The sequence below is a fragment of the Physcomitrium patens genome, chromosome 21 (assembly GCF_059467195.1).
Source record: "Physcomitrium patens ecotype Gransden chromosome 21, ASM5946719v1, whole genome shotgun sequence".
NCBI classification, from domain to species: Eukaryota; Viridiplantae; Streptophyta; class Bryopsida; order Funariales; family Funariaceae; genus Physcomitrium; species Physcomitrium patens.
The window spans coordinates 9,262,453-9,276,513 of NC_143430.1; the positions used below are offsets into that span (position 1 = coordinate 9,262,453).

The following is a 14,061-nucleotide window of genomic DNA, read 5'->3' on the forward strand; positions in this document are numbered from 1 at the left end:
AGAACACCACTTCCCCGAAACAAACGCTCAACCCTCCTACAGAATTCAGTTACGGGAGTGCATTAAATGAGGCTGTAATCTAACCGGATTTAAGACAGCACCTACATACCTCAAGGTTTAGGAATGGCGGTGAGATGAGAGCCTCACCGAGAAGTCGGTGGAAACGTTCGGGTCAGCGCGAGCACTAACTAGAAGTCAGTCCTCCAATAACGCTTTTTTCTTGTGGAGCCCGTCAAAGCGAATACCCGCCATTGGTCGCGGCGGGTTGCATATCCGCCTTGTAACCAACCACCCGCCCAGGGACGGTCTTGGATAAAATAGACTTGCCGGCCGGGCAGATCGGGTAGCCAGGTCAACATGGCAGAAGAAGAAACACTGGTGGGGGGGGGGGGGGTCGTAAGTGGTGAGTGCGGGGAATTTTTTGAAGGGGTAGACCGCTCGATGGACTGCGCGTGTTGGTGTTAGGACGCGGGGTTGCAGGGGAGGACAATTTGATGTTTCGAAGGAACGAGGTGTAGCGAGGAAGCGCGCGTCGCGTGGTAAGAGAGGGAGTACTGGGTGAGTGAGTGTGAGGGGTGTGCGGGAAGCGAGGGTTATGATCGGATTCTCCATTGGGGTGAATTTTGCGTCTGCAACTGGAGGTGGGTGTGGACTCGGTTGCGCGTTGAAGAAGACTGGCAAGTCAGAGGTTAGATGTTTTTGTTGTACCTCGACGGTAGATGGCTACATTTCTGCGCCTGTGGTCTTTCCGGTGTTGTTTTCGAGCTGTAGAGTGAGCCCAAGGCCATTCGCATTGCGGGTGCCGAGGACATGGAACTCACATGTGAACTGGTATTGCCGAAGTAGTTCGACTTGGTTAGAAGACGAGCGGGCTCGTGGTGAAGTTGAAAACCACCCCGTGGTTGTATGGCGACTGTTCCACGGACATTTCTTGGCGCTTGTGTCTTTCGTAGACGCAAAGGAGGTTGTGACGGGATTGTTATGCGGAGGTAGAGGTCGTGGACGCAGGTCACAACTTTCCAGTGTGGAGCTGATGTGGCAGAGGTGTGTGTCGGCATTGGAAAACCTGAGGTGTGGTTGGAGCATGCTGCGTCTTCGTGTGTGTCGATTGTGTCGGGGGTGCTGGTGAGCGGTATCGATTGCGATTCGGTCCTGTATGTGTCAGAGGCCTCGGATCCGGTGGGTGTCAGATGCTTGAAGAATGTCAGCGACGCAAATGGTGTGTGTTTGACGGCTTAAGTGTGCATCAGAAGCATTTGGCCCGATTCTGGGTTTGGATACGGGACCCGTGGACGCGCGATGCAGAGACTTGACCGTCGGGATCGAACTTGCGGAGCAGGGTCGTACTGGCCTTGCTGCGAGGGGAGTTTGGGAGGGCCGACTGAGTGTATGACGTTAGAGATCTGTGGGCGGGTCCTGCAGGTAACAAGCTTTCACAATTAAGCAGGGGCTGTGAGCGTGCTATTTGTTCCTTTTCGCTCTTGTGTTTAGCGGCAGAGTGTGTACTGCGTTCCAGCAAGAGTTTTCGACGGTAACGTTCAGTCCTCAAATGACGCTTCTGGTGCTTGGCGACGGCGTGCCGTGGCGTGTCCAAAAGAGGATATAAGCGATGTAATGTTTGCGAGGGTGTGTTGACTGGGACGGTTGTGTAACGGAATGAACGAAGGTTCGCGGAGGTTTTGGCGGGGTTTTCACGTTGGAGCAGGGGTTATTGCGGGAGGTTGATTTCGTAACACCTCTTAAGATCTTGGCTGTGTTGTGCGATTTGCGTTACCGATGCAGTTTGGTAACATGTGTCGACTGAGCCTAAAAAACTTGTTACAAAGTGCTTTACACCTTACTGACTGACGCCACAGCTAGGTCCATGTCGGGGTTTTAGTGGACTAGTCCTCATTCGAAAGGCGTTCGCCAACCTCGTGTAAACTTTCCCGATCGGTTTAATTTACAAAAACCACGCAAAAGCGCAGAAGTAAGACTCGATTCGAGACGACCGCCGTGTAAAGGTGTGCCGAATTACAGAAGAAACGATCAGTGAGGCGTGAATGTGTTGGCGGGAGAAGCTCGCATGAGTGGCGTCGGGTTTGCGTTCGCTTCGTGCGTTGGACTTTCTACAGTTACTCCGGACATTCGAGGTCCCGAGAATGCTCAGGGTGACCTCAATGTGGAGGTTGGTTGCGTATCGAAGGGAACTTGGAGAGTTGAGGGCCGATCTTAGGATGCGCAGGCTGTGGATCGAGGCGAGAGTGTAATGGTGCAGGGTGTCGTCGAGAGGTGGAATACGGATACGCATACGCTAGATTACAGAAGCTTGGCAGTAGAGGGACGAGGATCCATCGTAACCTCCCTGGGCGGTGATGATGTGAGGGTTCGGTTGTGGACTGGGCAGAGGGTCGTCCCCGAAGTCCATGGTGGAATGATGGAGTGGAGGACAGTTGATTGCGTGCGTGCCGTGGTAGCGTCGGACGCTGTGATGCTGTGGTGCGATGGAGTGTGGTTGTTAGCGGAGGGCTGAGGAACGTTGAGGGGCGATGAGCGTGATTGCAGAGTGTTGGTCGATGCGGAAAGCGCGCGAATTGTGTGGTAGGTGTGTGGAACATTGTGGCCGAGGGTGGGCGGCATGAGTTGGACCTGCGCATGGGATGGTGAAACGAGATGGGGGTGGAATGCCGAGTCAGGCGTGTTGTTGCAAGTCGCGGACAGGGTTTGAGGGATGTCCGAGTGAGTGGACGACAGGAGTGGTGTGCATGTGTTGGAGGGATGGCGAAGAAGTTCCGACGAGGTCCAGAATAGAGGAGGGGTTTGATATGGTGGCGAGTTGGCGTGGGGGGCGGTTGAGGCGTAGGATAAGGAATGGTTGTGTGACATGATTGTTGTGCGTGGGTTTGCAGGGAACGAGAGTGGTGTGTGGTTGAGAAGCAAGTGAAACCTGTAAAGATTTTGGTAGGGGACGTGGAATCGATGCAGCGCCTGGTTGGGAAACGGAAGAGTTTGAGGATGGGTGGTGTATGAGGGTGGTGCGAGCAAGAATGGAGGCTCGGATTCGAAGAGTTGGTGGTGGCTTTCCCGGATACGATGGACCTGCGCTGCCGCGGGGTCTGCGGTCGCAGCGGGTACGATGGTTTGGTCGCGGTCGGATGGAAGGAGTGCATGCTGAGTAGTATGTGGATGGTTTGTGTGTCGCAGAAGAAATGGTTGGGACGTGTTACGACGTGGTTACATGGAGCGGGCGAGTGGATGTAGGATTCTGACGTGATGTGATTTGGTGGAACAGCAGGGGCGAGGGGGCGACGCTGCGAAGCGGGAGGCCAAGACCCTGGGTCGCGGCGGGGTGTTCGAACTGTTGGCCACCGTGGCGGGGCAGATCCTGCAAGGAGCGGGAGGGGAGGATGGTAGCAGGACGAATCGGGGTGACAGGGAAGGTGCGAAGGGAGAGTTGGAGGTTGGCGTGGATTGTGTGAGGGCGAGTTTGGAGAGCAGGAAACGATCGACGTCGGGAGGTAAACCCCGGTCAAGTGGAGACGGGAGGGCGAAAGGCGAGGGTGTGGCGCATGTGGGATGGATTGGGGATGTGTGTGGCGAAGGGTGCAACGATGTGGAAAGCACGAGTGGTGTGGTGCGGACCCCGTCGCAGGAGGAGGAGCGGACGAGCTCGGTGAAGGATGTGGCGGTGGACGAGAGCAATGCGACGGCAGCGCGGATGGATGCGTCAGCAATGGAAGACGTGGTAAGCATGGTGATTATGTTGTCGGTGAGGGGTAGGGGGTGGTTGTGTCGGTTTGGCACCCCGCAGCCCATGTGTGCTGGAAGTGGTGGATGTGGACGATGCGTGCTGATGGCAGAGTTGGCGTTGTGGCGCAGGTCATGAGTCCGCTGTTGGGTGGTGACATGTCAGCGGCGCAGGGTGGAGGTGGATCGGGGTCCCCATCGTTGGAGGCGAAGGAGACGGGGGTGGTTTGGGAAACGGACGGGGGAAGGAGGGACGTGGAACGGGTGGTGGTGGAGGAGGGTTGTGAAGGTGGGAAGCGCGAGGAGTTGGTTTTGGAGGTTCGCGATGGAGCGAGGAAGGCAGCGGAGGCGGAGATGGTGGGAGACGCGGCGGTGGTTGCAATGCAAGCGTCGTCGAACTCGTGCGAGGTGTCATGCGAGGAGTTGGAAGAGTGGAAGAATGCGTTGGCGTGCTGCAAGGCGATGGAGGCAGAGGGCAGATGCGGGCAAGTGGAAGAGGGTGTGTGTGAGGCGTCGAAGATGTCGTGGAACTCGAGTGCGGAGGTTCGCGTGCAGTGCAAGATGTCGGAGAGCGGAGAGTACGGAGAGTCGGCAGAGGTGACGGAGGGAGGGGAAGCAATGGACGATGGAACGGCGAGGAGGGGAATGGAGAAGAAGGGTGTGGGGGTGTCCGTGAGGGAGAAGGGTGCGGGAGGTTATGACGTGGGAAGTCCCGGGGCAGCGGAGTGCAAGAGCAGGAGGCCGATGGTGAAGAGGGTGATGAGCAGAGTGGAGGGGAAGTTGTTGAAGCGGGAGTACGGGTTCCGGTCGGCTCAACGGCTGGACCCGGAGACGATGACGAAGAAGCTGGAGTCGTACAGTAGGAGCTTGAAGGTGCGGAGGGCGGTGAAGGTGGCGAAACGCAACCACGTGGGCGGAACGAGGGCGAAACGGCAGCACGCAGACATGGAGTCGACAGATTCGGGTTCCGGCGAAGGTAGTAGCAGTGGGTGGTGGTTTGGTGCGGTGATTGCGGTGGCCGGTGGTGTGCGGAGCGGGTGAGGAGGATAAGTGAGGGGGGAAGCGAATTGTGCATAAGTGCATTGGTTTGATAGTGAGTGACGAGATTGGTGATGGGGGGGGGGGGGGGCAGACGTTGGCGGGGTAGAGCTGGGGAGGAGAGTATGTGGTTGTGGAGGGATGGTGATGGTTGGGAGTGGGGGGGTTGTGTGAGGCGTGCGGTGGGGTAGGTAAGGAGGTGTGTACTGAGGTGCGTGGTTGCGTGTTGTTGTGGTAGAGTGTGAGTACGGGAGGAAGTCGTACTTCGGCGGCAGCGGTGCATACACTCGGCAGCGGACGACGCGCGGGTTGAGCAGCAAGAGGAGGAAGGTGGCGGATGGTAGCCCCAGGACCGGTGCGAGTTTGCATTTGAAGAGCAGTGATTTGATGGGAGTAGAATACGAGTGTGTAGATGGTGGGCCTCCTGCGGGTGCGGCCAAGCTACGGAGTGGTACGTTTGCGCTGCTTAAGCTGGAGTTGGTGGAGTTGAGTGTGTTTATGGGGAGTGGTGCGGGTGACGAGCGAGGAGGGGCGGATGGTTGTAGGGTGGGAAGGAGTGAGAGAGTTGGGGTGCGAAAGAGGCGTGAGTGGATATGGGTTTGAAGTGGGTTGCTGTGGAGAGTGGATGGTGAGGTGCGTGAGTGGGTTAGGGGTTGAGGGTTGACAGGAGCGGGATCGGAGTCGGGGAGGGGCGATATTGACGTGGTGTAGTGTGGGTTGATGCAGCGAAATCAGCGAGCGTGGCGTCTTCTCCGACGTCGAGGTCGGCTAGATCGGGTGCGAGGAAGTCAGTGGAGCCGCACGGTACGTGGGCGAAATGTAGGAGAAGCAGTGGGTTGGGTTGATGGTTGGGGAGGGTGGGGGTTGAGCGTGAGCTAAAACGGGGACGTGGTTGTGTGTGTGGGGGGGGGGGGTGCGGATTGTGCAGTGAAGCTGAGCATAAAGTCGTTCACGGTACCGGAGCTTTTCGTGGACTTACCGGAGACGGCAAGTGTGGCAAGTTTGAAGGTAGGGTCCCTAACCGTGGGCGGGCGCCCGGTGTTGGAGGTGAGGTAGAGGAGGAGTTGGGAGATGATGGTGGGAACGGGGCTGGACGGATGCGGTTGGATGCGTAGTGGGAGGGGTTGCGATGCAGTGGAGGTTGACGGTTGTTGGGTGGCGGTGTTCAGAGAGCGGTGATGGATGCAGCGATGAGCTTGCTGGGAGGCGGGCTTCGAGTGCGAGTGCTGATGCAAGGGAAGAAGGTTCCGGACGAGGGTGCGACGCTGGCGCAGATGGGGATTTCCCAGAACGCGAAGGCGGAGTCGCTGGGGTTCATGCTGGAGCCGAGCCCCGCGCTGACTTCGAGCTTCGCGACGGTGGAGGATCCTTTGCTGGTTCTGTCTCGAGCTGCGAATCAGCCAGCACCCAGGTACGCACGTGTTTGGATCCGGGGAGAAGTGTGAGCGAGTGGATGGTTGCGGAAGGGTGGCGATCGGGAATGGGGACGCGGGATGCGAGGGGGCGTGGTGGAGGTGCGAGGACGGAGAGGTTGGGCGTGTGGAGCGGAGGGTAGAGAGTGGCGATCGGCGGGATTGGTTGTGGTTGTGACGGAGGAGCGGGTTTGGATGCGTGCAGGTATGGCGCGTACGGAGTGGGCGACGGGGGAGTCCGGTGCGGGATGAAAGGGCGGTCGAGCAAGTCGGGTGGGGCGGTGGTGGATCCAGATCCATCGTTCGTGGCAGCGTGCGTGTCGAGGGAGGAAGAAGGGTACGCGGATGGGAAGCGCAGCGGGGTGACATTCTCGGGCGCGGCGGAGGAAGGCGCGAAGAGCAACAAGCAACATGGGAGCGAGCGAATGGCGATGTTTCCTCATCCGACCCGTGTGGCTGCAGCAGGGGCACTGGCGGCGATACGGGCGCAGGCGGATGCGAGCAGGCGTGGGTGGAAAGAGGCGGATTCAGGATGCGGGTCGCCACGGAGTTGTTGTCAGGAATCTGTGGTGGCGGGATCCGGGGCCATGATCGTGCATCCCGGCGTGGGGACGGGAGACAACGCGGGTGGGATGGCACTGGTGCCGATGCGGAACAAGATGTCGCGCGCGTTGGACAACGGGAAACGACGAGTGCGGCGTCCTTTCAGCGTGTCGGAGGTGGAGGCTCTAGTGCACGCGGTGGAGAAGCTTGGAACCGGGAGGTAAGGGATGAAACGGATTGGGCAGTGGCGGAAGGGTGAGAGACATGCGGGCAGAGTGGTGGTTGGGAAGTGGTAGGTGGCGGCAGATGGGAGTGGGATAAAGCGGGCATGGTTGACGCGAGGTGGTGCGTGGGAGATGGTGGTGGTGGGAACAGGGTGGAGAGGTTGTGAGTGTGATGGAAAGATGACGGGCGATGAGAGAGTGGGTTGGAGAGGTGGAGGCAAAGTGGGTGTTTGGTGTTTTGGTGTTTTGGTGTTTGGAGGAATGTGGATGAAGGCGAAGCGGTTGTGGGGTGTGGGCGCAGGTGGCGCGACGTGAAGCTGCGGGCTTTCGAACAAGCGAAGCACAGGACATACGTGGATTTGAAGGTAGGCAGAATTGGTTTCTGTGGAGGTGGATGATGTGATGAGGAGGCAGGTGTGGTGGCAATGTTGTGTTAAGTGGCGTTGGTGATGGTGGAGCTGACGCGGTGCGAGTTGTGGGTTTGCAGGATAAGTGGAAGACGTTGGTTCACACTGCCCGCATCGCCCCGCATCAGCGGAGAGGAGAACCCGTTCCTCAGGAGCTGCTGGAGAGAGTGACCCGTGCGCATGCGTTTTGGACTGCGCATGCAGCCAAGCAGCAGGCGGAGCTGGACTTGTGAGTGCAGCGCCGGTGTGAGGGCTCGGGGCGCGGGGATCGGGGCGCGGGTGGGGAGGATGAGAGGATTCCGTGTGGATTCGTGGGTGTAATGGTGTGGGTTCCAGCCCGAGTTGGGCAAGGGAGACGTCGGATGACGTGGTGCGGTGCGATATTCGGTCGGGCAGGGCGAGACGATTGGTGACGAGGAGGGGTGGGCGTGTGTGGGAGGGGAGGATGGGAGTGGGTGCGATGGCAGGCAGGGTGGTGTGTAAAGTGTAAGTATGAAGAGGCGAGTGATGAGATCGTAGGTTTGCGCGTGTACCATCGATTGGAAAGCCGGTAGGAGTAGGTTAGGTGCGACAATTGTGAATGTTCATTCTTGGCGTGGAGAGGTCGCAATAAGAAGTGCGCGAGTGTGGAGGACCGAGGCGTGCACCCGGAAGCACGGGAGATGGTCCGCGAGGAACCGAAGATGGCACCACATGCGTGGCATGATGTTCGGTAGTAGTCGGGGAAGGTTGGAGCAGTTGGAGTTGGTCGGGGCCGAGCTCAGCTGCGGTAGAACGCAGAGAAGGGCGGTTGGCATGGAGGGCGCGGATGGGTAACGAAGTTGATGCCGTGGACGTGGATAATGAGTCGGGCGCTCCGCGTGCAGGTTAGACCGTAGGTTGTATGTTTGCATTCAGTAGACACCGAATTTGCCGACACCACAGGTGCGCACTGGCGTCCGGCATGGCCCCACTGCAGGCGCAGTCCAGTAAGTCTGGGAAGGGAGCTGTGCGGATGCGGTGCACCTCGCTAACCCTTGTACAGGGGGTCGAACCCCAGGGATAATATAATTGAGCTTTTATGTTTCTGCGCATGGTTGGCACTTGGTACTGAGTCGTGTCATGGTCTGGGAAGCGGGCATGGTGAGATGGCATGAGCAGTGTGCCACTGTCGTATCGGGGGTTGCCTCGGTCCTGCGAGTGGCTGCCATCGCCACCGAGGTTGTTAAATGATGTGGGTGTTGGGGTGGACCTCGGTTGCCTGAATTCTGCTTCTCACAGCACGAGACTGGAGGTGAGTAAAGGCGATGCAGAACCAACGTTGCGAAGTCGGTGGAATGGGCTTTGAGCAGCCCAGATGGCGGACAGATAGGGATGTGGAGTATGCATGGCGATGTGAAGGTGCTGAGAATTACGTGAAGTGTACAGAGGAAACGTAAGAAATAAGGGAGACATGGGAACAATTTTAGGAATTTATATCAACACTGAATGGTGGTGTCAGGTGGGGAATGATGTGAGCATGATTTACAATTTTGTTTCGATTCGATTGCGTGGAAATTAGTGGACTAATTAAGTCTATATTGCAAGACATGTTCGTCTTTTGCAAAATTTCGACTATCCTTAAATTAGGAACTAAGGTAGTTTCTTATATAATGGCACAAAAAAACATTTTTGAGCCTTTGGCTTGTGGAAGCTTATGTTGTAAACATTTAAGTAGTAGGTGTTTTTACAAGTGATGATCTTTTTTAGGAATTGTTTTAGGAATTGTTTTAGTATCAAGGATAGTACAAATATCATATTGATTTTTTAACCAACACAAAATAAGACTTTGATTACAAGAAATAGTTTTACAGATTCCTAATGTTGTTGGATTGCATTTACTTGGGACAAATTATTTGCTTCCTAGTTTGATATTAAAACTCTTGTTTTGATAACCAAATTCTTGTTGCACTAAACTACATAAGAATTTGAAGATATATTTTGTTATTGAGTATATAATTGTAGATGGAGGATCTTTTGGTATTTTCTATTTCTATTGGTTCATTCATGACTCCTTAAGCAATAAAACTAAAAATTGTAAAACTTAACAACTACCTTGCATCTATAAATAAAAAAAAACCATTATTTAAGTTACAAATATGCTAATAATAAGATTGAAAAAGTTATAAATATCTATTTTTAAAGTGCAACTTTGTTGAAAAAAGAAAGGAAAGCAATAAAAATCTAAATTTTAACAATTTAGTGGAGGCAGATTTCTTGTATTCTATCAAGTTTATTTACATTCAATATTATTTAAAAGAAGTAAAATAATATGAATTTTTAAGATTATAATTAGTTGATAGTAATATATTCATTGATGGGTATGTAATATATTGTTGAATATGAAAAACATAAATAATAGTATTAATATGATTGTTAAATATCAAAGAATATTTTAAGATGCATAAAGTTTCTTTTTTTCTTTTTTTCTTTTGTATACCATATTATTTGAATTTATGTTTTATTATTCAAATATGTATGTACATATATAAATATATGTGTTACTCTACTATAAAAAAAAAAAACCATAACTAAATATATCATCTATTTATAAGAATAAATAAGAGGAATTCATTTTTTATATGATTTTTTTTTTCTTTCTAAAAATTTTATTTTGCATTTCAAATTTTATTTTGGTAATTTAAGATTATTAAAAACCTTATTTGATTTATGACGAATTCTTGGACTTGTTTACATAACACAATGCTTTTAAATCATACAATGCAATAGAATCACTATATAATACAACTTTTAAGTCTTGCTCATAATTTTTTGATGGTTTAGGATTTAGTGTTAATTCAAAAAATTAGGATTAATATTTTTTGAGTTAAATTTTGCAAAATTTTGTAGCATTTTGATTTTTGTCTTTATTATTCTAAAGTCGTATTTAGAACATATCTATATATATTTATATGTAGAAAAATTAAATATTTATAAATATATATATATATATATATATATATAAGTTTATCTATGGTCTTTTAAAAATACCTATATCTGTTTTATTTTATTTTTTGTACTTTTAAAGTCTAATGTACTACATGTTTTATCTCTTTAAGACATCAAGTCATAAATCCAACATACCAGCTTATTTGAATTCATATATTGTATAGTATATTATTTAATAAAAACAGCCTACTATTGTCTAAATAAGTCCTGCCATTAAACAATGTAATATTTGTTAAATTTTAACTCTAAAATTTATTTCCTATTTATACCTTTAATTGCTTTATTTTTATATTTTTTATGTATTAGTTTTTTAGTAAAATTATAAAATTGAATAGTAAATTTTAGTATATTATATATAACTAATTATATTTTTATTAATATAAATCTATATATCTATCGGTTTTATGAAATAGTTTTAATAAAAATACATAAAATAATGGATGCATTTAGAATTGTTTTGTAATTCTGATTTTAAAATACTACGAGGTTTTAAGTTACACTTCTTAAATTATGTTATTGATTGAATATTTTATAAATTTTTGCAATAAATCTTATATTATTTTAATTGAATTTTATGCTTAATAATACATATATTTGTTAACTAAAATGAAATAAATACAAAATTTGACAAATTAACTTGACTCTTATTAAATTTGACAAGATTTAACTCTTATTAAATCTTAATATGCATGAAATGTAAGCTTCTAAAGTTCTCTTTAATCCGTATTTTTACCATTCATTGGAGCTTAGCATGAAAATAAACCTTCAAATTTAATCTATCTTTTTAGAAGAATTTGTATTGAATAAAATCTAAACCTAGTATCTACTTAAATATAGGTGTAATTCACCCTAACTAGACAACTTTGATTCTAAATCTAATCTAAAAGAAAGCCCTACTCTTGAAAAAATATTAAATTCTAAACAAATCTTATAGTTTAATAATTTCTAATCTAATTACAATTTGATTTTAGAATTTTTTAAGAGATTTATGAAAAAATATTTATTCGTAAAAAATATATAAATATTTAATTTTTTAAAATTATTAATCCTAATTTTAATTTAGTGCTTTAAAAAATATCCTTAAAAAAATCTTAAATTAAATAAATTCTATATCTTAGCATTAAAAAAATCTCAAAATTTAGAAATTTTCTAATTATAAATTTTGATTAAAAATATTATTATACTAGTCAATTTGATACTTTTGTAATCATCTATTAAACCAAAATTTGAATAAAAGTTACTTGATCAAATTAAAACCATAAAAATCTAGAATATTGTTTAAGGAAATAAAATTGATTTATAAACCTTATTTTTAATTTAGATTAGTTAGAAACATTTATTTAAATTATAAATAGAAGAAAATTTTGCTATAAGAGTTTATCAAATTTATTCTTAAAAATTTAAGAATTTATTTATAAATGAGTATTATTGAATAAAATATTATGTATAGAACATTGAGTTTAAAAAGAATTTTTTTAAATTATATATTTTTTATATTAAAAAAAATTGTATTAAAAAAAATTGTGAGCATGGTAAATATGATTCTTTATAACTAAAAAGTATTAGATTTAAAATTATGTAGAAGTACATGATTTAGTATATTTCATGCATTAATTAGACCAACTTTATGACATTATGCTCAAACTTTGCGTTTCTCTTGTGTTACCTTTTTTTAGATTATTCTCATCATTCATTGGCTATCAATTTAAATAGGTATACTTAAAATATTTAAAAATGCTAAAAATCTTAATTTAAATGAATATCAATTTTAAATATTTATATTCTTTAATTTTAAAATTAAAAACTAATTCTCAATGGAATTAAAAGCAGTTGTTATCTACCTACAATAATCACAGCCTATTACAAAGATATTACCCGCATTACATTGAGAACAATGATGTGTATTGTCTTTTGAATTCATTTAGCAAGATTGGTTTCAAAATTTGATTAAGCTGCTTTCATGATAAGGTGTTCTTGTTCTATTTGTTGAGTCTTTTGCTCTAATTCCTTAGCCATCATCTCTCTTCATTCTTTAGCTTTACATATCTTTTGACATAATTGGGCATTGTAATGAGAAGTTTGTTGTGGTGTTGTTTAGTGATTTCATTGGCTATTTCAAATGTTGTGACTTATTAGTATATGATATAGAAGGTAGCCTTGTGAGCTGCAATTGTACCTTAGGCTACTTTAAGCTCATTTCTAGTAGATGTTAAAATAGTCTCATAAACTACAACCATACCTTTGGCCACTTTGGACTTGTATTTATTACATATTAAAGCATATTGAAGTTCTCCAATGGTATTTTCTTAGTAGTCAATGATGTACTTTTAATCTTCAATTTTTGCCTGTAATGTGGAGGATTTTAAAGTACAATCTACTATGCCATGTATACATTGCTCTATAATCTTGTTGGTTGTTATGAGCTAGGTTGTGTGGTCTTTGTTATTATTAGCAAAAGAATGAAGATTGGTTGTTGTTTGGAATCACTTTATCAAGCATTTTTAAATGAATTCTTAAAAGGAATAAAATAATTTGAATGTTGGCTTATTGTAGACTACTAAAACTTAGATTATATATATATATATATATATATATAATTTGCATTGAATTAATCCAATGTTTTTGCCTCTTGCTTGCATGATTTGAGGATTAAGCATGTTTCTTTGTATTGCTTTGATGGCTATGTGGCTCTCTTGCATTGATTGTAGTATTAATATAATTCTTGTATTTATACAATGAACTTTAGTCAAGATAGTACATTGTGTTTACAGTAATAGGCTAGATAGTAATAGATGTATAAGCTGAAGAATAGACCAATGGAATTGTTAGCATGTAGATTGCAATTGAAATGATGCAATTCAATATAAAGACATTTGTTTAGAATCATGCCCTAATTGATGTATTTTTTATTGCATATCAACAAGTATATTTGCAGTCAATCTTCTTAAATTTATTTACAATTATTGCAAAAATAAATAGTGATTAATATATTGCAAAGTCAAATAAATATGGACTCTAAATTTTGTTGTCCAAGCTTGAAGGTGTTAGATCCATAGTTTTTATGGTGCACTCTTTTTGTAAAGTATTCAATGTCTAGGTAGAAATGCTTATAAGTAGTTTTGTTCCATGCAATGACATCTTTAAAGTTCCAATCAAAAACAAATTCAAATATTGAGTTGAATATTTGATCTTGATTTTCTTGATAACACCTATAGGATATTTTTTATCAAGAGTTATAGTTCAAATGAATTTGTTGCACTATTGGAGATTGATCTTCTTCTAAAAGTAATTGTAATACTTTAACAAATTTGCCTTCTTAGTCTAGGTTGTATTAGATTACAACTTCTATTGAATCCATGCCTTGTGGATATAAAACTTTGGCATTGGCTTGGTGGACAAATATGCCATCCTCTTTAAATCATCTACTATATGATAAACAAAAGAAGAAAAAGAACTATAAGGCATTACAATAAGTATTTGAAATTCTATTGCTATACTAGTATTTCAAATACTTATTTCAATTTTTATTTCAAAACAACTTCTAATGAGTTAATTACTAATATTAATATTGGAATTCGTTTCCCAATTTCAAATGATTATTATAGAGAATCTAAAAAATAAGCACATATTCAATATATGGATTAAAAATTAATAGATGTGTCAAATAAATATAAGAAATCACAAAGAATTAAAGTAGATGTTCAATTGACTAATAAAAAGGTGATTAAAATATAAGACATTAGT

At 45.0% G+C, this 14,061-nt stretch overlaps 2 protein-coding genes across 5 annotated transcripts; both read left to right on the plus strand.

Moving 5' to 3' along the window:
* Positions 1 to 412: 412 nt before the first annotated feature.
* Positions 413 to 3,413, plus strand: LOC112274163 (uncharacterized). 4 transcript variants are annotated; one of them, XM_073530008.2, is made up of 3 exons: positions 413 to 1,044; positions 2,889 to 3,110; positions 3,272 to 3,413. In XM_073530008.2, the coding sequence occupies exons 1-2, from the start codon at positions 596 to 598 to the stop codon at positions 3,007 to 3,009; spliced, it is 570 nt and encodes a 189-aa protein (XP_073386109.1). In that variant the 5' UTR covers positions 413 to 595; the 3' UTR covers positions 3,010 to 3,110; positions 3,272 to 3,413. The 4 variants fall into 4 exon arrangements, with proteins under 4 accessions (XP_073386109.1, XP_073386110.1, XP_024359169.2 ...); XM_073530009.2 differs by having other exon boundaries at positions 3,275 to 3,408; XM_024503401.3 differs by lacking the exon at positions 3,272 to 3,413 and having other exon boundaries at positions 413 to 1,720; positions 2,889 to 3,200.
* Positions 3,027 to 8,421, plus strand: LOC141044672 (uncharacterized). The gene is made up of 10 exons (XM_073529793.2): positions 3,027 to 3,110; positions 3,272 to 3,724; positions 3,859 to 4,702; positions 5,003 to 5,215; positions 5,491 to 5,568; positions 5,693 to 5,772; positions 5,934 to 6,175; positions 6,382 to 6,939; positions 7,245 to 7,308; positions 7,431 to 8,421. The coding sequence occupies exons 1-10, from the start codon at positions 3,027 to 3,029 to the stop codon at positions 7,581 to 7,583; spliced, it is 2,769 nt and encodes a 922-aa protein (XP_073385894.2). The 3' UTR covers positions 7,584 to 8,421.
* Positions 8,422 to 14,061: the final 5,640 nt, after the last annotated feature.

Excerpts from the sequence above, each read along its gene's own strand:
- LOC112274163 (XM_073530008.2), top strand. The coding sequence starts at position 596 with ATGATCGGATTCTCCATTGGGGTGAATTTTGCGTCTGCAACTGGAGGT. Across the intron at positions 1,045-2,888 it reads GTGGAGCTGATGTGGCAGAG|GGAACGAGAGTGGTGTGTGG; the intron begins GTGTGTGTCGGC and ends GTGGGTTTGCAG.
- LOC141044672 (XM_073529793.2), top strand. The coding sequence starts at position 3,027 with ATGGAGGCTCGGATTCGAAGAGTTGGTGGTGGCTTTCCCGGATACGAT. Across the intron at positions 3,111-3,271 it reads GGGGTCTGCGGTCGCAGCGG|CAGGGGCGAGGGGGCGACGC; the intron begins GTACGATGGTTT and ends TTGGTGGAACAG. Across the intron at positions 6,940-7,244 it reads GAGAAGCTTGGAACCGGGAG|GTGGCGCGACGTGAAGCTGC; the intron begins GTAAGGGATGAA and ends GTGTGGGCGCAG.